Consider the following 21,229-nt stretch of genomic DNA (forward strand, 5'->3'; position numbering starts at 1 on the left):
AGCGAGGAACACGCGGGTGCCCGTGGGGCTGGGCAGGTCCCGGTGCCCGTGTCCCGGTGCCCGTGTCCCGGTGCCCGTGTCTCGGTGTCCGTGTGTCCCGTGTCCCGGTGCCCGTGTGTCCCTGTCCCGGTGCCCGTGTCCCGGTGCCCGTGGGGCTGGGCAGGTCCCGGTCCCGTGTCCCGGTGCCCGTGTCTCGGTGTCCGTGTGTCCCGTGTCCCGGTGCCCGTGTCCCGGTGCCCGTGTCTCGGTGCCCGTGTGTCTCTGTCCCGGTGCCCGTGTCCTGGTGCCCGTGTGTCCCTGTCCCGGTGCCCGTGTCCCGGTGCCCGTGTCTCGGTGTCCGTGTGTCCCTGTCCCGGTGTCCCTGTCCCGGTGTCCCTGTCCCGGTGCCCGTGTCCCGGTGCCCGTGTCTCGGTGTCCGTGTGTCCCTGTCCCGGTGCCCTGCCTGTGTGTCCCTGTCCCTGTCCCGGTGTCCCTGTCCCGATGCCCGCGGTCCCGCAGCCGCGCCCAGGGAGGCGGGCGGTGGAGGCGGGGGAGCTCCGGGTCCCGCCCCTGGGGCTGCCCGGCCCTGCCCGGCCCTGCCCTGCCCTGCCCGGCTCTGCCCGGCCCTGCCCTGCCCTGCCCGGCCCTGCAGCCGCCTCTGCCCGCGAGTGCCAGCACCAGGTAGGGCCGGGAGCGGCTGCCGGGGCTGTCCCCGCTGCTCGGCCGGGCGGAGGGCGCGGAGACTCGGGGGGACTCGGAGGGGCGGAGGGAGGGCGTTCTGTCCCCGCTGCTGTCCCGGGGCGTTTCCAGCGAGGCTGTGCCGGGCTGTGCCGGGCTGTGCCGCCCTGCAGCGGTTCCCGTCCCGCCGGGCCGAGGGGCGGAGGAGCCCCCGCCAGCTCAGTGCGCCTGTGGAGCGGTGCGAGTGGTGATGGGAACAGCGGGGGCTGCTTTGTTTTGTTCTGTGCCTGGGGGAAGAATGTTTGAAAGCTCTGTTTGAATAGACATTCAAAAAATGTAGACACTGAAAACATATTTAAAATGTTTCCTAGGAAGAGTGTTTAAAAAAAAGTTATGGGGATGACTTGTTTCAAGGAGGCCTCATTAGTAAGTAGATCCCTCTTGGAATAAAACTGCTTTGAATGTTATTTGCTCTTGGATGTAAAAAATCCGACTTTGCTAACAAGGATGATACTAGCATTGTTTCCCCTTAAGTCTCTTATTTTTCTTACTCATCATTACAATTTCCATTTCCACTACCAACTCTGCATGATGCAAGTTTATCAGCAAAAACAAAAATTTCCTTTATTTCCTTTGTGGGAGTAGAGCATGGCTCAGCTCAGGGTATCCTGCTCTGGAGCCAGAGGGGGTGGGGGTTCCTTAAATGCTTCTCCTCCTTCGGGTTTCTCAAACTGTTTTACAGAATACTTTAGAACATCCATCTGGAAAAATGAAGCGAAACCTGAGTACTGAGGAATGGGTCTCTCCCAGGCTATTGCACTGGTTTCTCTTGGCCATGGGACAGTTTATTCCATGGTTTGTACCCTGGAGAGGTGGGAGATGGAAGCTTAGGCTGTGCAGGAGCAGAGAGAAGCAGAAGTCAGCCCTGTTTAACATCTGCTCCGTGGGGTGGGTGCTGCTGCCATCGCCTCCCTGCCCACCCCACTGCCCAGCCCTGCTGTGCTTTCAGGCTCTGGTTGAGCTCTGTCCATCCCCAGGGTAGTGGGAATGCTCACCTGTGCTCAGGCACCAGCCCAGGGTGGCAGTGTCCATCTGTGCCACCTGTGCCATCCCCAGACTCGTGGGTCTCACTGGAATTCAGCACAGACACGGGGGGGAATTTTAGTTGTGCCTCCTTAGTGCCATGGGTTCATGTGAGTGTCTGAAATGTTAAATGTTTAAAGGCAGGAGAGATTTTCCAGTGGTTGCTTGAGAGTTTGGCTGAGTTTTAGTGAGAGCTGAGTACCTGCAGTGTCCCCAGAGGAATGACTCCGGCTCTGGCAGAGTGGAGGCTTTCTCTGGCTGGATGAAATTCCAGAGCTATGGGGAAAACAGTGGGGAAATTGAACCAGCCATCAATCCTGCCTGCTTCTGAAACTCAGAAGGGTGACAAAGCAGAAATGCTACTGCTGCTGCTGGTTTGACTTGGATTTTACAGGCACAAATCCAACACATTGTGAATTTGCTGCTTTCATCACCAGGGCAGGGATGGGAGCTCTCTGCAATCCAGGTTCATGGCTCTGATGATGTTACCAGGGGGGATTGCTGCCAGCTCTGCCTAAAAGGCTGCCTGATGTGTTCAGTGCAGGGCTGGTTTGGTGATGATTTCTGTCATTTTGGGAGTGCTGCAGCAGTGTCCCTGAGCCTCTGTGCTGGGACCTTCCTCTGGGACAAGGAGCAGCAGCTGACCCAGACTGAGCCAGTGCTTTCCCCAAGCCATATTCAGATAAAATAACTTTTTGTTGTAGCTTGGGTGTTTTACAGAACTCCAGTGGGAACCAAACCATTTTTAAAATAGCCCTGTGACGTATTTAGTGCTCAGGATTTATATCTGCTCCCAGCTCACTTACAAGTACAAGCTTTCCATTTTAATCCTGTCCCAGACATTAGTGTTGCTGCTGAGTGGCATGTATGGGAAAGAGGATTTTGGACAGAAATGTGCTGCTTCACAAAACAACCATTTCCCTGTTTTACTTGGGAATCTGGAGACCTAAAAAAACTTTTTTTTGTTCTTTAAGTTGAGGTGATCAAGTGTTGCAGTAAAGCAGAACATGTAGCTTGGGTACAATAATTCCTGTGTAAAGAGAAGCAGCTGCTCTTGTTTTCTGTTCCCTTCCACAGCACTCAGGAATTATCATGTGAATAATCAAGTTCTGAGTGTGTCTCTGCCTCTGCTTGATTATTATCAAATGTTTTTCCTGAAAAGGCAGAAGATTCTGATGTGGACAATGTCAATACAAGCTGTGTATTATTTCTGTTGGTTAGTGATTGTCTGGTTCTCTGGAGCAGGAATTTGATATCCCTTCTAACAATTTCAGCTGAAAAGAAAATTATATATATTGATACTTCATATGTTTACTTCTAATCTCTTTTGGATCTTTTTCAACTCAAGACTCAAAGAATGCCTTGTGCAGTGGCTTTCAGAGGTCAGTGAGGTTTTGCATTAGAAAGAAAACCTCAGGTTATCTTTTTTGTGAAGCTTTTGTGCAGCTCTTTGTGTGCCTCTGTCACTTCATTTGTTCTGCTTCTCGCAACATTAGTTCAAGTGTGTGTCTTTTCAGCCTCTTAATCATTAATTAATCACTTTGGACATTAAGAAGCCTAAGGGAATCGGAAAGAAATGCTCTGGATGATTAATTCTTTTCCCATAAAAGCACTGAACTTGCTGCAGCTCTCAGCTCTGAGCCATGCTGGAACTATTTTTCCTGTGTCAGACACGAGCTCCCTAGGTGGGGATAGTGCACTGCAGGCCGGGGTTTGGCACTTTGGGAAGAGTTTTACTGCAGGAGGCTCCACAAAGCAGAGGGAGAAGGGAATGCAGCCGGAGCCAGCCCCGGGGCACGGCAGGGCTCAGCTGGCTCAGCACTGCTCGCAGCAGATGTTTGCACAGAGACGAGACTGGAAAAGTGCTCAGGCAGCTCCCCTCAGGTCTGTCCTTGTGACTTTGGCAGCCGGGAATGTCTTGGTCAGGGATTTCTGACTCGGTTTGGATGTTTCGGTGAGGAGGAGAACGGTAAATGGGGGGTGGGAGTGTCTGAGCAGCGTGTGTGCCCCAGCCTGCATTTCAGAGGTTTTGCCTCTGCCTCATCTCTGCTTCCCAGCAAGTCACAGGCGTTGGCAGATTTCAATATTTACAGTGTCCTACACCCTAATAGCAAACTACACCAATGGCTGAGCGGATTCATCAGGTCTCTTAGCAGCTGTCAGACACTGCTGGTGCCCCTGTTTGCCCTGCAGCAGGGTGTTCCTGCCCTCGGCATCCAGCTGCACGCTCAGTGTGGCAGCAGGGAAATGTGGGAATGCTTCCCTGCCCAGCACAGGGTGCCTGTGCCCATCAGTGTGGGCACCGTGCCCATGCAGGAGCTGTTAATGTGGCACTGATAAATCCCATCGGACACAAAACCAGGTCAGACAGTGCCCATTGATGTCAGCCCAGTACTTCACACCTGCTTGGGGCAGCAAAGTGTGGTCAGAGAAGCCAGGAAAGGCAGGAGCAGCCTGTGCCAGCAGGGTGCCGGGTCTTTATCTCTGATTATCCACTGATGATGCGTTTGCAAGGTTAAATAGAGCTCTGACATGAGTGGGGTTAAACAGAGCTCTGGGTGCTCTGCAGTGCTGGGCTGGCTGGAAATGCCAGCTTGGAATGGCCCTGCTGGATCTGCCCGTGGGGAGCCTGGAGGTGCTGCTGCCATGGGAGTGCCTGGTTTGGTGTTCTGGGGATCTCACACTGCCCTCTGGAGCTGTTAGTTACTTAATTCTGTTTCCCCAGCTTTGGGACTTGGTGAGCAGCTGCGTTCTCACTCAGGATATTCCAGGCTGTCAGGTTTTTGTGATCAATATTTGGGATGTGATGGTGTCTGGATGGAAAGGTTAGATGGTATGGACTCTGAAGATTGATATATTTTTTCCTTTTGCCTGTTTCAAAGTGTTCTTTTCTGACTATAGCCTGTGGTTTTGGTCTTTCCTTTTCTGTTGTTTTGTTCCTCATTCACCTCCCACTGAGAACCTGGAGAGCTGGAACCGATCTGAGCTGAGTCCCAGCACGACTGGAGTGGGAGAAACAGCAGTTTGTCTGTATTGGGGCAATGGGACACTGTCCAAACCCAGAGTTTGGACATATGTTATTTACTCAGTGTTTCCACATGCAGTAAAAGTGCAGCTCCAATTCAAACCAGCATCTTTTAAACCCTGGAGGAAATGAATCATCCCAGATCTCTCAAGATGGACGGAGGCTGCTGCAGTGAGCGCTGGCACCGTGAGGACTTTCCCTTCTTTCGGGCTGCCTGCTCTGACAATCCTTGTCCTTCCTCCTCAGCAAGGCCTGAATCCTGCTTGAAATGAAATGAAATTAAACCCTCTCCTGTTAATCCCGTAGCTCCGAGGAAAAGGGATGGTTCTGGCATGGGAACTTCCAGCATTGCCCTCTTGTGGCTGTGCCCGGCGGGATGGGAGCTCCGGCCGTTCCTGCAGCCTGTGCTGCTCCCACGGCTCCTGCTGGAGCTCTGCAGCTGGAACAGCCTGAGAGAGAAGCTCTGAACCTTCACCACAGTCACTGACACCCTGGCCACACCTGCCTGTGTCACAGAGCTGGGACAAAACGGAGATGGGAGCTCTGCTAACTCCCTTTCCACAGTGATCTTCGGAATTGGTGTTTGTGATGAAGCCACTTCATGGGAATGGGGAAATGGGGGAGTCCTGTGTGTCCCTGAGGAGGAGGGTGGTGGAGATGTGCAGAAGCTGCCAGCACTTCTGTGTGCTGGGGCAGGACTGGAGGAAGCTTTCAGTCACAGGTCTGTGACTGTTCTCTGCCAACAGGAACCTGGAACCCTCAGCTTCACATTTTGCTCCTTCTCTGATTTAGAAAGAGCGTCTTGATTTTTAATGTCTGTTAAGTGAACTCATTTTGTTAATCCTGAGTTGCTTCTGTGGAGGTTTTTGATGTGGAAGGTTGGATTCTGTGTAGAGCTGATTGTGGAAGGCAGGAGCTGATGGACTCCCACTGCCCTCGAGGTGACACCAGATCTGCTGTGCCCTGTCACTGTGGCACCAGCAAAATGCATTTATGTGCTTTTTACTCAACCCTGCCATCTGCCTGTACCCACACGTGGCAGTGACTCCTGAATCCTTTCCCTCACCCATTGCCTGGGGTGATGCTGCCTGAGGAGTGCAAGGCCATGCTCTGTGCTTTCCTTTGGACTTGTTCTAGGCCATCTCTGCTGCTTTCCAGCCTTTCCCTGGCAGGAATGTATTGCTCTGTTCCTCTGTGGGTTATGGATGACAGATTGAACAACTTCTGTGCAGCAGAGGAATGTATCAGCTTGTTCTCTGGGGAAGAAGAGTTTGCATAAAGTTGCAGATGATTTCCCCTGAACAGGCAGGACCTGGAGGCTGGAGGAAGAACATCTGTGTCATTTCCCTGCAGCTGACCACAGGCATGTCTTCACTGCTCCCTCAATGTGTTCTGGCTGTCACCAGCAGCTCTCTCTCTGGGACATCATTTGGGGAGGTAGTCATATTTTAATGTGCTGGTTTATGTCTTATGTGTTACATAAGCACTCCTTAAATATTTTTTTCAGCACTGAACAATGATTTGTGTTGGAGTGTAAGTCAGGATTTGTTTTTGCTCCCCAGTGAATGAAAGTGGTCGGTGGTTTCCACTGATCCAGCCTTCCCTGTGCTGTGTGTGTTTGAGGCCATGATTCAGCTCTCACTTATGCTCAAGGCAGGGCTCTGAACCAGCTGATTGTATCAGCAGATTTCCCTGGGTGTGTTTCAGATGGCAGACCTGTCTAATCTCCTCTTTCTCCTGTGCAAGTAATATTCTCCCCAGTTTACATCACTGCAGCTGAGAGGAAATTCAGGTTTTGTGCTGAATTTTGGCCTGGCTGCATGGGGCTGGAAGCTCTGTGTTTACTAAGTGGGTTGTATTCAAAAGGTACAGAGCCCAGAATAGAGCTGATGTGACTCATAGAGCAAACAAACAGCTGGAAAAAGTGAACAATACTCAAATCTTCTGGGCCTTCTAACTTGCTCAAGTGGTTTTGTAGGAATGTTAACAAATGCAGAACACCTACTTGCCAGTGGCACAGCTAATGCTGGACTTGGTGTCCTGGGCTCCTGATCTGAGTTAGGCAACTCAGTTTGAATTTTTGGGGGTTTGTGGCTTTTCTGTTAAGCTGTAGCTGCAGGGAATGCCATTAACTGTGCTGCTTCTCATACAGGGAGCTGAAATAGTTTGTGGAGTCACCATGGCTGGGAGAGGAGGAGGCTCTCCCATGCCACTTTTTTCTTATCCCAAATAACCTTTGTTTGCTGGCTTCTTCAAGGGATGGAAGGAAAGGGGTTGGGTTTAGTTTTGTGTGTATATGAATTTAGGGCTGTCTGGAACTGAAAACTGAGCTAATCCATCACTTTGGATATTTTTCAATTCCTGTCCCCTTGGTAACAAAGCTGAAGCCAGAGTTATTTTCAGTGGTTTACTGAAGAATTATTGATATTCTATACTGGTTTGGCAGGGAAGCCAAAGGAATAAACAAATATTTCCATTTTCAGGGTGTGCTGTCATCACTGTGGATCCTGTGCTGAACTTTCTCCATGTTCAGCAGCATCATGTCCTGAGTTTTGGATTGTCAGAACTCAAGTGATCCTGTGCTGTTCATTCTCACAATCTTTGTACATTCATCAGAGTTTTTATGGGTCAGCAGCAGAGCAGAGAATAAAGAAATGTCTCCATGGCAGTCAGGCAGTGCAGACTGTGTTCAAAGTGCACAAAGAGCTGAACCTGAAGCAAGCAAACAACTTTATTGGGGTTTTTGTTCGTGTGATCTCTTCAGTGTTGTGGTTTTAGAGCTGGGGAATGCAGCCCTTGCTCTGGGGTGTTACTGTGGCAAGTACAACCTGTAGATTTCCTGGGATTGATCGTGCCAGGAGGATTAGACCCCTTTGCCTCTTGCAAAACAAGGATTTAGGGTTTTCCTGTTGTTGCAGCAGAAATACAACAGTGATTTAACTCTTCTGGCACTTGGTACAGGAGGCCTGGAATGCTGTGAGATAAGGGAGGCTTTCTTTTTTGAGGACATATATTGTTTATTTGGAGCAGTTCATATTCTCCGGGCAATGTTGGGCAAATAAATAAAAGGAAAGAGGGAGTTAGTTGGGTGCAAATGCAAATGTTTGCCCCCGAGGTACAATAAGGGTTGGTGCACAAAAGGCATTTTTGCAACGTGACTGTAGTGTGGATACAGACTCCACTCAGATTTACTGTTCTCATATTTAAGAAACTCAGTATTTGCAAGTTATTCTGCAAGTGTCATCCATGAAAATCAAAAATCCAGCCTTTGCCATGTAGAAAGGCAGGAATTGATCCAGCAGTGAGCACAGGTTTTTGGATGCTCTGTGGTGATGTGCTGCCTGCAGCCCTTCCTGTGTGGGTTTTGTTTATGCAGCAAATTTAGACAAATTATCTGAACCCATCATGAGTCAACACTGGAGCTGCAAATGAGCACAACCACATGGAGATGTGGGCTACCCTTGTTTCTGTCTCATTTAATTCAGCCAAGCTTTCCTGAGCAGCCCTGTGCAGGTAAGTCCTGACTATGTTTGTGGGTATATCCAGGTGTGAATTGCCACAAATTATTACAAGTTAGCTGGGCCTCAAAAAAACATTGTGCTCATTTTTCTCTTGTTAGTGGCCAGTTACTGAATGAAATAAAGATTTTCTGTGAGTATTGTAGAAAGTTTCTTTAGCTACATCATTAAGCTTTAGGTGGTGGTAGGTGTGAAGATGTGAGAGTGTATTTGATGTGGAGGAACCACATATTAATTATTCCCTGTATGGATTTTGCAGTGTGATGAGGCAGAGTAAGAGATTCCAGGCTCAGTGTCCACAGGTTTTTCCTGAAGGGAACAGGACATTGCTCTCAGTGTGGCTGTGCTGGGCAGGGCAGAGCTGGGCAGCTCCTTGGCAGAAATTCGGAGGAGAGTGAAGACAAACACTGAAGTGCTGCTGGGGTCAGTCTGGGAGGGCAGAGGTGACTGTGACAGCTGAGGGGGAGGCACAGCCCCAGGGATGAGTGAGCAGAGCAGAAATGAATTCAGGGAGAGGCAGAGAGAGCTGTTTGTTACCAGCTGCAGGGTGGAAACAGAAAGGTGATTTGGGCTGGATGGACAGGAGCTGAGTCCTGGCTTGGAGGTGCTGGAAGCTGCAGCAGTTGGGGCTTGCACAGCAGGGTCAGGGTTGCTGAGCACAGGGACTGGGGCCTCTCTGCCTTTTCTGGCCTCCCCCTGGAGCAAACAGGGAGATCCTTGCACACCTCCCTGAGCAGCAGCTCCAGGCTGCACTGGCCTGTGGGGCAGACACAGACACAGACTCTGATCAGTGAGTGTTGCCTTTCCTGCTGGGTTTGCCCTGAACAAATCCCTGGGGTTGTTCCTGCAGGCCAGACTCCATCCCAGGGCCTTCCTGGGCTGGCCTGTCCTGCTGGTGTGACTGCACATCTGGAGACCATAATGAACTTGTTGTCTTCCAGTGGTTGCTCAAATCATTGGACTAATTTCCCTAAGTTCTTGTTTTCATCACTGTGCAGCCAAGAGTCATTTAGCTGATCCATCTGTACTGAAATCCTGTATTCCAATCCCTTTCCTTGTTTTCCTTAAACAACTTTCCTTTGCATAAGCTGTTGGCTGGGCACCCTTTCTGGACCAAGCTGGACACTTTTATTAACAGCAGCTTGGAAAGTTCTGTTTTCCATGTCTCCATCAGAACATCCTTTTCAGCAGGGCCCTGGTGATCTCAGCTGGCAAGTGCCCTCAGAACAATGTCCAGAGCAAACATTTCTGGGGCTTGATTTAACAATGCAACCCTTGCTGCCAGCAGTAATAACCCAAACCAGCTGTTGGGGGAGATTTACAGCTACTCCCTCCAGGAATGGCTCAGATTAATTAATTTTATGAAACAACGCTATAATATACAATTTATGCACTATAGCCCTCTTCTAATTTTTTGCTTGTATTTACATATTTCAGCTCATTAGGAATGCAATCTTGGACTTACAAAATTCCAAATTAATTAGAAGACTAAATAAAAGGTTTTTCAAGAATATTGTATCTGCATATATCTGCAGACAATATCCTACAGTGGGATGTTAACAAAGAAGATTATCCTGGGTCTTTTTGCCTTCAGCCTCTGAGGTTTGCCCAGGTGTAGGACCATACAGGTATTTAATTTAGTAATAAAATGTCCAGAGTATTTTTCCATTTGGAAAGCACCCATCTCTTTCTAATGTTATGCAACTCAGTCATTTTGGTTTGGGTTTGCTGCAGCTGCCAGAGCCTTTCACAGCTGCCTTCCTTGGAGTCAAGGTTCCAACATGTTTTTCACTGAGACCTCTGACACTCTGAACTTCCTTCACAGAGATCAGAAATACCAGCAGGACTAGCACATTGTTTTTGTTGTCTGATTCAGTTTGAGACTTTCCAGTGAAATTTTCAAAGGTGACATTTCAAATTAAAATGCATCAGCTTGGACAAGAGAGCAGCAGAGTGTTCTCAGGAGAGAGGGAAAGAAAATATCCTCATGGAGAGTGGGGAAAGCACAAAGCAGGGTCTGCTCTTTCCTTCGTGGAAATTTTGTTATGAAGTTTTTTGGGTGGAAAGTTTGGCCCCTTATTAAAGAATATTTTGAGAGATTCTGACCATGGGAAGCTCAGCCTGTCAGGATTCTCCCCTGGGTGTGCTGAGAACAAAAGTGCCCAGCAGCACATTGTGTGTCTGCTCCATTCCTGAGGGCACAGGAAAGGTTCCTGCACTCTTCACTCGCTGTAAACACCTGGAAAATGTGATAGATGAACTTGCTGCAGTGTGAGATGCTTGGTAGAATAATCTGTTTGTTGGTGGCTGCAATCAGCCCTGCTGTAATTCCTTTGGGCTGAGCAGGTTTGATGGCTGTTGTGTTCCTGCCATAGGGTGTTGCTACACTCTCAGAAATACTTGGTTGTGAAATTATTGAATTACTGAATGAGCTTTTGTTCTGTCACCTCCCAGGCTCTGAATGCTCTGTTGTGAACCCGGGACTGAAATCCATCAGTGCATCCCCAAACCCTCCCGGGCTGTCACTGGCAGTGCTGTGGAGTGAATTCTGCTCCTCGGACAAGTTCAGGGAGCTGAGGTTGCATCCCCCCATCCTCAGGTTGCTCAGTCCAATCCTTGTCTTCCTCCAAATCTCTTTCCCTGCCAGCTGGAGCCGTGTGTTCCTCTGCATCTCATCAACTTCCCAGCTCTCAGCTGACAAAACTCTGCCTCTGCTGTGGTGTCTGTGAGTTTGTGCCTGCGAGGGGCCGAGTGGCCGGTGTGAGCCATCACTAATGGATCGCACATTGTGTGCACTGAGTCCCTGCTGGGCTGCGGGCTCGGGGAGAGGCTCTGGGAGCCCTGGGGATTCCAGCAGGATTGTTTGCACGGACGCGATCCGCCCCTGCGCTGCCGAGGGGGTGGGTGTGTTCGTCCCCGATAAAAGATTGGCTTCTGCCCTTCATCCTCGCCAGCAGCCAGAGGAGCAGGGAGCTGGGGCTCCCCACTGCTCTGCAGCACAAGGCACAAGCCCATTCGCTCCTGGAAATGGGCAGAAAGGACTTCAGTTTTCTTTTCTTCACCATTTTGTGCACAATGGCTCTGGAGCTGAGCTGTGTCAGCTCCGTGTCTGTGGCAGGGCTTGGATATGTTGTTACAGCAGCTCTCGTGCTTTCAGCTGTGGTAAGTGATGAACATCACAACGAAACACTGAAAAACTTCTGGTTCCAGCTACTCACAGGACTCCTTCCCCTTTGACTCTTTGTCAGGGTTTTGTCCAATTTTTAGTGGGAATTTGGGAGGATTCAGGCTGGCTGGAGTAATGATGATAGAGTTCATTCTTTCCCATATTTGATAGCTGATTTCAGCACAGGAATCACTTTGTGCATAACTTGCTATTTTGCTCTCTAGTTTGTAACATTCCTCGTTTCTGCCTTGAAAACTCAGCATATTTTACTTTTGTCCGTCAGCTGCTGTGAATCTTCTTTGTCAAAGTACTGAATGCTTCTAATGTAACACTGTGATGTTTTCTTCCCTATTACCTGAGCACTCAAAGGCATGATGTGATCCATGGACAGACTTCCTTGCCAATACACCAGAAATGTTTTATTTCCTTCCAGAATTACCAACGTGAATTCTTTTATAAGAGACCAAAATGTTTATTACGTTTGTTAAAAAAAGGATATTGCACTGTGTTGATATATTGCATAAGTATGGCAATAAACATATTAAACCAAAATTGCAATGTCCTTAGGACAGGATGTTGTGTAAATTAATGTAATTCCTACAGGGGAGCAGGTAAAGTAACAGGGCAGAACAGAAGAGCTTTAAGAAACCTGATAATTACGTAAATATTCAATGATATTCACAGCATTTTCCATTTGGTTTTAGAAAAGCTGTAAATTATCTTTGTGCAGGATGTACATGTGGAGTTAAAAGGGGTTTCTATCCAACAGCCTGCAGTGTCAGGCTTCACTTATGTACCATACTGAAAAATTATAAATTAGGAAGGAAAATGCAGAGATTAAAATTCAGAGAGAGAGACAATAGAGTCTAGAAGATGATAATCCAGAATAAAGCAGGAAGCAGAGGTGATTGGAAATTAAAATGAACAGTCATCAATGGAGAAGGATTCTTTCCCCACACATCCTTATTTTTTTTCCCTCCTTCAAATCTCAGTGCATGAGAAAAAAGGAAACTTTCACTTTTTGCCTGGCACCAGAAGTTAAGAGATGAGAATCAATTTAATTTGAACACTTCTTGTGTCCTGCACACTGACCAGCATCCTCTGTCTCGCCCCCAGCCTGTCAGCATGGTGGAACACGCCGAGTTTTTGAAGGCTGGGAAGGAACCCGGCCTTCAGATCTGGAGGGTGGAGAAATTTGATTTGGTCCCAGTGCCAAAAAACCTGTATGGAGATTTCTTCACTGGAGATTCCTACCTGGTGCTGAACACCATCAAGCAGCGCAGCGGGAACCTCCAGTACGACCTGCACTTCTGGTTGGGTGAGTGCTGGGAGCTCAGAGTGACCCCTGAGCCTCTGCTCCAGCCATGGCCAGCAAATGTTACCCAGGGAAATAAAAAGCAGCACAGTGAGAATGCAGTTCTGGGTGTGAAGAGCCCTGCTCATGTCAAATATTTGCATATTTGGGCTCTGCAATGGAGAGCACAGCCACCCCTGATCCTAAAAGCAGCTTCTCCTGGGCAATAGGACAGGTGAGTCCCTGCTCTGCAGAGGTTCACAGGGAAGGCAAGATCTCAGGTGAAAGGTCTGGCTGAAATGCTTTCTGCCTGAAAGGAGGGAGGTCAGGTGTGTTCCTGCTGCTCAGGGAGTGGAGTTTTTCCCTCTCCTAACTCCGCTCTGCAGTCCGTGTCCCACAGTACCGTGCCAAGGCGTTCCTGCAGCCTGCAAACCCCAGTTCAGTCTGCTTTCTCCCCGTGTGTTTGCACAGTTGAGTGCAGAGGCAGGCCCTGCACTCCCTGCCAGTGTGTCTCTCCGTGTTTCAGGTGATGAAAGTTCTCAGGATGAGCGTGGGGCCGCTGCCATCTTCACTGTGCAGATGGACGAGCACCTGCAGGGGAGGGCTGTGCAGCACCGCGAGGTGCAGGGCCACGAGTCCCCCACCTTCCTGGGCTACTTCAAATCTGGCATCAAATACAAGGTGGGTGACAACCAACCCAGGTCTGCAAGAAATGGCATCCTGCCCAATTCCCAGCAGAGTGAGAATTGCCCTTTTTCCAGTTGCTTAAAACCCCTTCTCAGCCAGATGTTTTCAATGAGTTGGAACTGCACAGGGTGGAGAACAGCAGATCCCAGTGGGAGAGATTTGGCTGAATTGATAATGCACAAGGAAAGCCCCAGAAAATTTTAGGAATCAAGGTTTTGTTTTTCTTTAAGAGGCAGAGGAAAGAACAGTCCCAAGGCACCTGGAATGAATTTAAGGAGCAGCAAAGTTAATGGGAAACGCCTACCCAGGAGATTTGATTTCTCCCCACTTGCATAACAGTTTGACCTTGCAGTCTCTGTGCTTAGCCCACCCTCCCAGCATGTGCAATGTTTTGGTAAAGGAGATGAGCAGTAGTGGGAGTTACTCCTCCCTGCCATCACAATAAAGTGGGATAGAAGTGAAAACATGCAGTCAAGCAGTTGAGTCTGTTAGGAATCCAAAGGCACAAGGAAAGTGATATCAGGTCTCATGCTTGTAAAGTGCTCACATTTCCTCATGTCTGAGACTTTCCTGATCTTTCTGTTTTGTTTATTTCCCACTCTCTTGTTGTTACTTCTGTTCATTTAAACTTGGTTGTGCTTTTCTTGAGGGTGACTGCCATGGGTCCTGTTGCCTGCATTGATAAATAATTCCCAGTGTCTGTCAGCAGAGAAAGTGAATCCTGAGCTTGGGATAATTCCTCTGCCTCCAGTCCTGGTGTGAATCCTTGCTCCTGTGTTTCCCCAGGCTGGTGGTGTGGCTTCTGGCTTCAGGCACGTGGTTCCCAACGAGGTCACCGTGCAGAGGCTGCTGCAGGTCAAAGGCAGGCGAACAGTCCGGGCCACGGAGGTTCCTGTGAGCTGGGACAGCTTCAACAATGGGGACTGCTTCATCCTGGACCTGGGCAGTGTGAGTAGCAGGGCAGAGGCAGAGGCGGAGGCAGGTGTGGTGGGATCCAAGGGGCAGGACATGTCTGACACTGCTCATGAGGCTTTTCCCCCACTCTGCTGAAGCCATCCTGAAACACTGACATTCAGTCCCAGCTGAGTGCTGTCTCATCTAGAGAGGTGTAGTCATGCTCTGACACGACTTTCTCCTTCCCCCAGAACATCTTCCAATGGTGTGGCTCCAAGAGCAACCGGCAGGAGCGGCTGAAGGCCACGGTGCTGGCCAAGGGCATCCGGGACAACGAGCGCAACGGGCGCGCCAAGGTCTACGTGTCAGAGGAGGGCTCTGAGAGAGAGGAGATGCTCCAGGTTATTCCCTTTGTCCATTTGTCCCTGCTGCACTGGGAAATGTGCTGTGTGGAGGAAAGGTGGGGTGGGTGGTGTAAACACACAGCTCAGTGCAGGCCTGCTGCTCTGCCCCGCTGGGACTTCAGAGGGGATTTCCATGATTGATCTGGAATTCTCTTCTACTCATTCTCTTCACTGGAGCACCTGGGAAGGAAGATCCTCTTGGACTGGCTGGTAATGATTTTTCTCTCCCTCACAGGTCCTGGGACCAAAGCCCAGTTTGCCAGAAGGAGTTTCTGATGAGACCAAAACTGACACAACCAACAGGAAGCTGGCTAAGCTCTACAAGGTAAGGAGGAAGGAACCCTGACATAACTCCGGGGAGAACAGAGTGATCTTTGTGAAATTAGGTGGAGGTGCAATAGCAGAGAGGAACTGAGCTGCTCTGAGTCCTGCTCCTCCTCACTCTGCTGCTTAACAAGTTTTGTGTATGAACCTTGCTTGCTTTCACTGCATGTCCATGCACTTTCTGTTACTCACTTATGACTGTAGTGACACAGCTGGGACTTCCAGGAATTTTTGAGAAAGGTGGAGTGTGAAACAAATGAGGGAAAATAGTTTTCCTCTGTGCTGTCAGGCATTGTGTTAGGAATGTGACAGGAAAGAACTAGCAACAGTGAGCCTGAGAAACAGGACCTGCCCCTTTCTAACACCCACATGAAGCCATGACTTGGAAGGTGCCATTTGCCATCAGCTGAGTGAGTGGAGAAGAATGTCCAAGACTTTGGGAGGAATCTTCTCTAAGCAGCCTCTGGTATCCATGGGGTGAATATCTGCTAAGATAGTTTATTATGTGGCACTTCATGCATTAGTAAAGGAACTCAGATTTTTTAACCTCACTTGATACAGGGAGGTTCTTCTCAGTTACCCTCCAGTCCCTGTGTGCAGTTGGTTTGCTTTAGAAAATATTTCCTTTGCACTGAGGGTATTTCCCATTTTGGACCAACCTCTCTTTGGTCCCAGCAGTATCTGCTTTGCTAGAAATAGTTGAAATCTTCAGAGTAAGTGTTATGTTTTTGCCATACTGTTGGTGTGTCAGAGGTATCCTGTTTGAAAACAATAGTGCCTGCAGCAGCCAGTGCATTCACATGGATTTCCCTTCCCCTCCCTGAGTTCTGAGCTAGGGCCTGGAGCAGGAGGGAGCAGAGGGTGCCTTATGTGACCTCTGTGCTGTGTTGTCACAGGTGTCCAATGGGGCTGGGAACATGGCAGTGTCCCTGGTGGCAGATGAGAACCCCTTCTCCCAGGCAGCCCTGAGTACAGATGACTGCTTCATCCTGGACCACGGCACAGATGGGAAGATCTTTGTTTGGAAAGGTATGTGAGAGAACCAGGGAGAAAAGAATTAATATCATAAACAGAAAGGCAGTTGTTCTCTCTCAGCCATCACAACAAGCATGGAAGAGATCCAGCAATGGTCATTTGTTATTTGGCATCTTTTATCTGGAAGGCTGGGCCCTTCTACTCTGCCAAAAGGTACCTGGGACAGTTTTGTATCAGGTTAAAAATCCTGTCCCCCTTTCTCTCTATTTTCATTAAAGGCAAAAGTGCCAACTCTGAAGAGAAGAAGGCAGCACTGAAAACAGCCTCAGAGTTCATTGACAAGATGGGTTATCCCAAGCACACCCAGGTAAGGCCCTGTGCAGCCCCAGGCACTTTCTCTGCTCTGCCACTCGGGCCAGGACTGCAGAGCACAGATGGCCCAGGTGTCCCTGTGGGTCTTTCAAGCAGCTCCTGTTGTGGGAGATCTGCTCTGTTTTGGGACATTCTGCACTGCTGCTCCTGGGCTTAAGCAGCTTTTACCCAAGCACAGTTGGTAGTTAAAGTTTCTTCCTCTCACTCTTTTACCTTTTCCATTTTCACTCTTCTAAGAGTGAAAAAGAGGAGTAGATGAACCTGCTGTTCTTAGGGAGATGGTTCTAAAGGCTCATTCCTTTCAGATCCAAGTCCTCCCTGAGAGTGGTGAGACACCTTTGTTCAAGCAATTCTTCAAGAACTGGCGGGACAGGGACCAGACTGAGGGGCTGGGGCAGCCTCACGTTTCTGGCCACGTTGCCAAGATTGAGCAGGTCCCTTTTGACGCGGCCACCCTGCACAGCTCCAAGGCCATGGCTGCCCAGCATGGCATGGAGGATGATGGCTCTGGCAAGAAACAGGTCAGTGGTGGCACAATCCCCCTGGGACACTTTCCAGACTGTTTTTTTGCTACTTGATGGCATGGCTGCAAGAGCAGCAAGAGGTGTGGAGGCCAGAGAGCCATCAACACTGAGGTCTTGTAACTGCTGGGGGCATTTCTGACACCAGAAATAGCAACAGGGTCTTGAAAGCCCTGCAGAAGAGTGGGGTTGATTCTGACTCCACGACTTCCCAGCACTGTGGACATGGATTTGTTCCTCCTCTTCCTCCTGGGTATTCTCCCATCTCCTATGGGTTGCCATCTCAGGTGTGAATGTCTTGGAGCACCCTGTGCTCATGACTTTGAGCATAGAGGCAGGGGGGAGTTGGTCCTGAAGGGGCTGAGGGCTGTCCAGAAGCCCACAGCGGTCCCGGCCGAGGTTTGGCTGTGTAAATACCTCCCGAAAAGTCTCCGAGCTGCGCTGGGAGCAGCGGCTGGAGCGGACGGGAATTGTCCCTCAGTCCCGGCAGAGGGCGCGGCAGCTCCGGGCTGGGATTCGGGGATAACGCGGCCGGCGATGCCTCGTGCTGCAGCTCTGCAGCTCTGCAGCTCTGCTCCTCTGCTCCTCTCCCCCAGATCTGGAGAATTGAAGGCTCCGAGAAGGTGCCGGTGGACCCCGCCACGTACGGGCAGTTCTATGGCGGGGACAGCTACATCATCCTGTACGATTACCAGCACGGCGGGAAGCGGGGACAGATCATTTACACCTGGTACGGGACTGACCCTGGGGCATCAGGGAACGCTGGGGCTGCAGGGGCTGCTGGGGCTGCGAGCCCACTCGGAGAATCGATCACTGCTGGTTCCCAGAGGATCTTTGGGGGATTAAGTTTCACCCAGGATAACTTTCCCATGTAAACAAAACAATACCAGAGGTCTGGGATGTTTTATTTGAACTGGAACAATGGAGGGAAGTACTGTGTGAGCTTTTTTTATTCCATTTCCCCCCACTGGTTATTACTCCCCTCTTTGGATCAAGCTCTGCTTATCTAGGAAAGTGCTGCTTATCTAGGAAAGGTTCTTATCTCCCCCTGTACTTGCTGTGCCACAACAGAGGATAAGGAATTTCTCCTTTGTGTTGAGTGAAGTGCTGCAGAGATTCTGTAACACAGTTTCCTTACCTCCTCTTGATCTCTGTAAGGTGCGTGTGTGGGGGGAAAGGCTGAGAATAAAGCTGGGATTTGGCCTTGTTCTCCAGGCAGGGCGCCGACTCCACACAGGATGAGATTGCAACCTCTGCATTCCTCACAGTGCAGCTGGATGAGGAGCTGGGAGGCAGCCCAGTGCAGGTAAAGAGACTGCAGAAACAAACCCCAACACTGGGGGAATAAAGAACATATATGTGTATATTAAACACTGGCCCAGCTGGGGGCTCTGTGAATATTCCAGCTCGACAGAGGGCTGTAAGAGCCATTTCTGGTTACTCTCAAAACTGACAGCAAGTTTCTTTTTCTCCAGAAACGAGTAGTGCAAGGGAAGGAGCCCCCTCACCTGATGAGCATGTTTGGTGGAAAGCCCTTGGTTGTTTACAAGGGTGGAACCTCGAGGGAAGGAGGGCAGACTGCACCCGCGGCCACGCGGCTCTTCCAGGTGCGCTCCAGCACCTCCGGAGCCACCAGAGCAGTGGAGGTAGGTGGAGAGTCAGCCTTGGTGTTGTGTGTGCAACCAGGGTGGAACATGAGCCGTTGAAGGGTTCAGGTCCCTCTATGGAAGAGGAACTTGGGCCAGGACACAGGTTCAGAGTCCCACTGCTCAGAGAGAAAACAGACACAAACACCTCTGTGCAACAACAAAGGGGAGGTGAAATCTTGGTGAGGAGAGGGCAGGGGTGTGTGGCTGCAGGAACTTCCCAAGCTTGCAGCTTCAAGAAGTCGTTGTTGACACAAGGGAGTTGGTGTTAATGATTGATCAGTGTTGGCAGCAGGGGCTGCTCTGCCATGAGCTCCCCAGTGAGTCCTAAATCTCCTGCCATAACCACCAGCACTGGCACAGTGACAGCCAGGCGTTCCTGCTATAGGTCATGTACCTGTAATCACACACTGAAACAGTTATTTACTGTCCCATGGGGAAAATCTAACTCAGCACTTGGATACAGGGAATACACAACACATCTGACAGCCTTACATGCTCATATGGAAAATCTTGTTTGCACTTTATTCAGCTGTAGGTTCTGGTTTGATTTTGAAGTAACAGGCTCTGTCTAGAGGAGGTTACATCTGACACCTGCAGTGTTCCTTCTTTTCAGCTGGATCCTACAGCCAGCCAGCTGAACTCCAACGATGCCTTTGTCCTGAAAACTCCCTCTGCTGCCTACCTGTGGGTTGGCCAAGGAGCCAGCAACGCTGAGAAATCAGGAGCACAGGAGCTGCTGAAGATACTGGGAGCTCGCCCAGTACAGGTTGCTGAGGGCAAAGAGCCAGGTGAGGGGTCACAGTGCAGTCTGCCATCATTTCTGTGTTACTGCACATCCTCAGCAATTATTTCACAGGTATTTTGTCTCCCAGAACAAGAAGATGTGGACATGGGCCTGAGGGGCTTCTCTGGGGTATTTTCATTGTTTAACAGACATTGTCCATGTATGTCTGCAGGCCATTGGGACTTTCTGACCCACAAGAACACTTCAGTCCTGCCCAAACCATAACCCTGGTGAGGCTTCCATGAACAGGAGAAGCAACAGTCCCTCTTTGTGTTTTCCAGAGAACTTCTGGGCAGCCTTGGGTGGCAAAGCTCCGTACCGCACCTCGCCGCGCCTCAAGGACAAGAAGATGGACACTCACCCCCCGCGCCTCTTCGCCTGCTCCAACAAGAGTGGGCGCTTCACTGTGAGTGCCCGGAGGGATTCACCCACCACAGGGCTGGCAGAGGCTCAGGCCCAGCTGCTCTGAGCCCCCCACCTGCAGTTACACCTGATCTTTTCTTCCTCTGGTTCACCCTGTACAGATAAAGTGATGTTTGAAGCCTGTGCTCATCTTAACCCCCTGTTTTCCAGATTGAAGAAGTTCCTGGAGATCTGACTCAGGATGACCTTGCCACAGATGATGTGATGCTCCTGGACACGTGGGATCAGGTATGTCACATCACAGGGGGACAAGAGCAGCAAAGAACAGGCTCAGATTGGCTCTAGATTGAGACCTGAACCACAACAGCCAGAGATGCTTTTGTATTACAGATTGAGCCACAAGGCAACTCAGAGGTGAACTGTGATGTTTTATGGAAAAATGTTCAAACATCTGCTACTGTCCCCTTGTGTTAAGCTAGTGTAGAACTTGTTCGAGGGTCTACAATTCATGTAGATAAAATGCAGGCAAAAAACTTCTCATTATTGACCAATAGAACTTTGATCACATTGGTCAACAACCCAGGCACCCCAACACAAGGATTTTCTGGTTTGTGTCACACTCTGTTCACTGAGACTTCATCTAAATTATCCCTTCATAAAGAGAATGATTGTTACTGAAGTAATTAATATTTTTATCTTTAGGTCTTTGTATGGATTGGGAAAGATGCCCAAGAAGAAGAAAAGACTGAGGCACTGAAGTCTGGTAATGTCACATTTTCCTCTCTGAACTATCCCTTTCTCATTTTCCCACTCTGTGATCATGACTCAGGCAATTTATATTCTGACAAGCATAGATAAAACCATAGGGCACAAACTTTCAGTGGGTATTTTTGTTCAGATGGCTGATGTGAAGCTGCCTCTGTGGCAGCCACTCAGGGCCAGTTTAGCTGCTGGTGCTGAGTGAGATCCCCTCCCTGTGTCCCCAGCCAAGCGCTACATCGACACCGACCCCTCCACGCGGGACAAGAGGACCCCGGTGACCGTTGTCAAACAGGGCTTCGAGCCTCCCACCTTCTCTGGCTGGTTCCTGGGCTGGGATGATGACTACTGGGCTGTGGATCCCCTGCAGAGAGCAATGGCAGATGTGGATGTGTGAGGAATGTTTGGAACAGAGCAAGTTCAGTGCCTTCAATGCCTTCAAGAGCTCCTTCCTCCTGCAGGATGTATGTTAACGAGGGAATGATGTTAATAGCCAATTAGCTGTGCAATAATTTCCGAAAACAATCATGACCAGTCATTGACCCTGCTCCTTGCTTTGATTATATTTAATACAATAAAGCTTGTATGAAATATGGGAAGAACAGAAATGGTGGGGTTTGTTATGAAGAAGAAAACATTAAAGAGCAGTTGTGGATCCCATGTTTGAACACACCTTGGAAACCAAAACCTTCCTTGTGCCATCTTTTGCACGTGGACTTTTTAAGAAAAGGTAACAAATTATTTTGAGGAGTTT

General features: G+C 49.6%; 1 protein-coding gene across 3 annotated transcripts; it reads left to right on the forward strand.

Annotated features, from left to right (window-relative positions):
- The first annotated feature begins 581 nt into the window (after positions 1-581).
- GSN (gelsolin) lies at positions 582-21,071 on the forward strand. 3 transcript variants are annotated; one of them, XM_033077594.2, is made up of 17 exons: positions 582-660; positions 12,566-12,767; positions 13,270-13,424; positions 14,217-14,378; positions 14,576-14,725; positions 14,964-15,053; positions 15,949-16,081; positions 16,306-16,394; positions 16,705-16,920; positions 17,517-17,650; positions 18,136-18,226; positions 18,396-18,566; positions 19,183-19,357; positions 19,635-19,759; positions 19,927-20,004; positions 20,419-20,479; positions 20,703-21,071. In XM_033077594.2, the coding sequence occupies exons 2-17, from the start codon at positions 12,575-12,577 to the stop codon at positions 20,870-20,872; spliced, it is 2,193 nt and encodes a 730-aa protein (XP_032933485.1). In that variant the 5' UTR covers positions 582-660; positions 12,566-12,574; the 3' UTR covers positions 20,873-21,071. The 3 variants fall into 3 exon arrangements, with proteins under 3 accessions (XP_032933485.1, XP_032933484.1, XP_032933483.1); XM_033077593.2 differs by lacking the exon at positions 582-660 and adding an exon at positions 1,029-1,083; XM_033077592.2 differs by lacking the exon at positions 582-660 and adding an exon at positions 11,199-11,445.
- The last annotated feature ends 158 nt before the right edge of the window (positions 21,072-21,229 follow it).

This window comes from Catharus ustulatus, chromosome 21, assembly GCF_009819885.2.
Source record: "Catharus ustulatus isolate bCatUst1 chromosome 21, bCatUst1.pri.v2, whole genome shotgun sequence".
In the NCBI taxonomy this organism is placed as follows: Eukaryota; Metazoa; Chordata; class Aves; order Passeriformes; family Turdidae; genus Catharus; species Catharus ustulatus.

Excerpts from the sequence above, each read along its gene's own strand:
- GSN (XM_033077592.2), top strand. The coding sequence starts at position 11,311 with ATGGGCAGAAAGGACTTCAGTTTTCTTTTCTTCACCATTTTGTGCACA. Across the intron at positions 15,054-15,948 it reads AGCTGGCTAAGCTCTACAAG|GTGTCCAATGGGGCTGGGAA; the intron begins GTAAGGAGGAAG and ends GTGTTGTCACAG. Across the intron at positions 19,760-19,926 it reads ACAAGAGTGGGCGCTTCACT|ATTGAAGAAGTTCCTGGAGA; the intron begins GTGAGTGCCCGG and ends CCTGTTTTCCAG.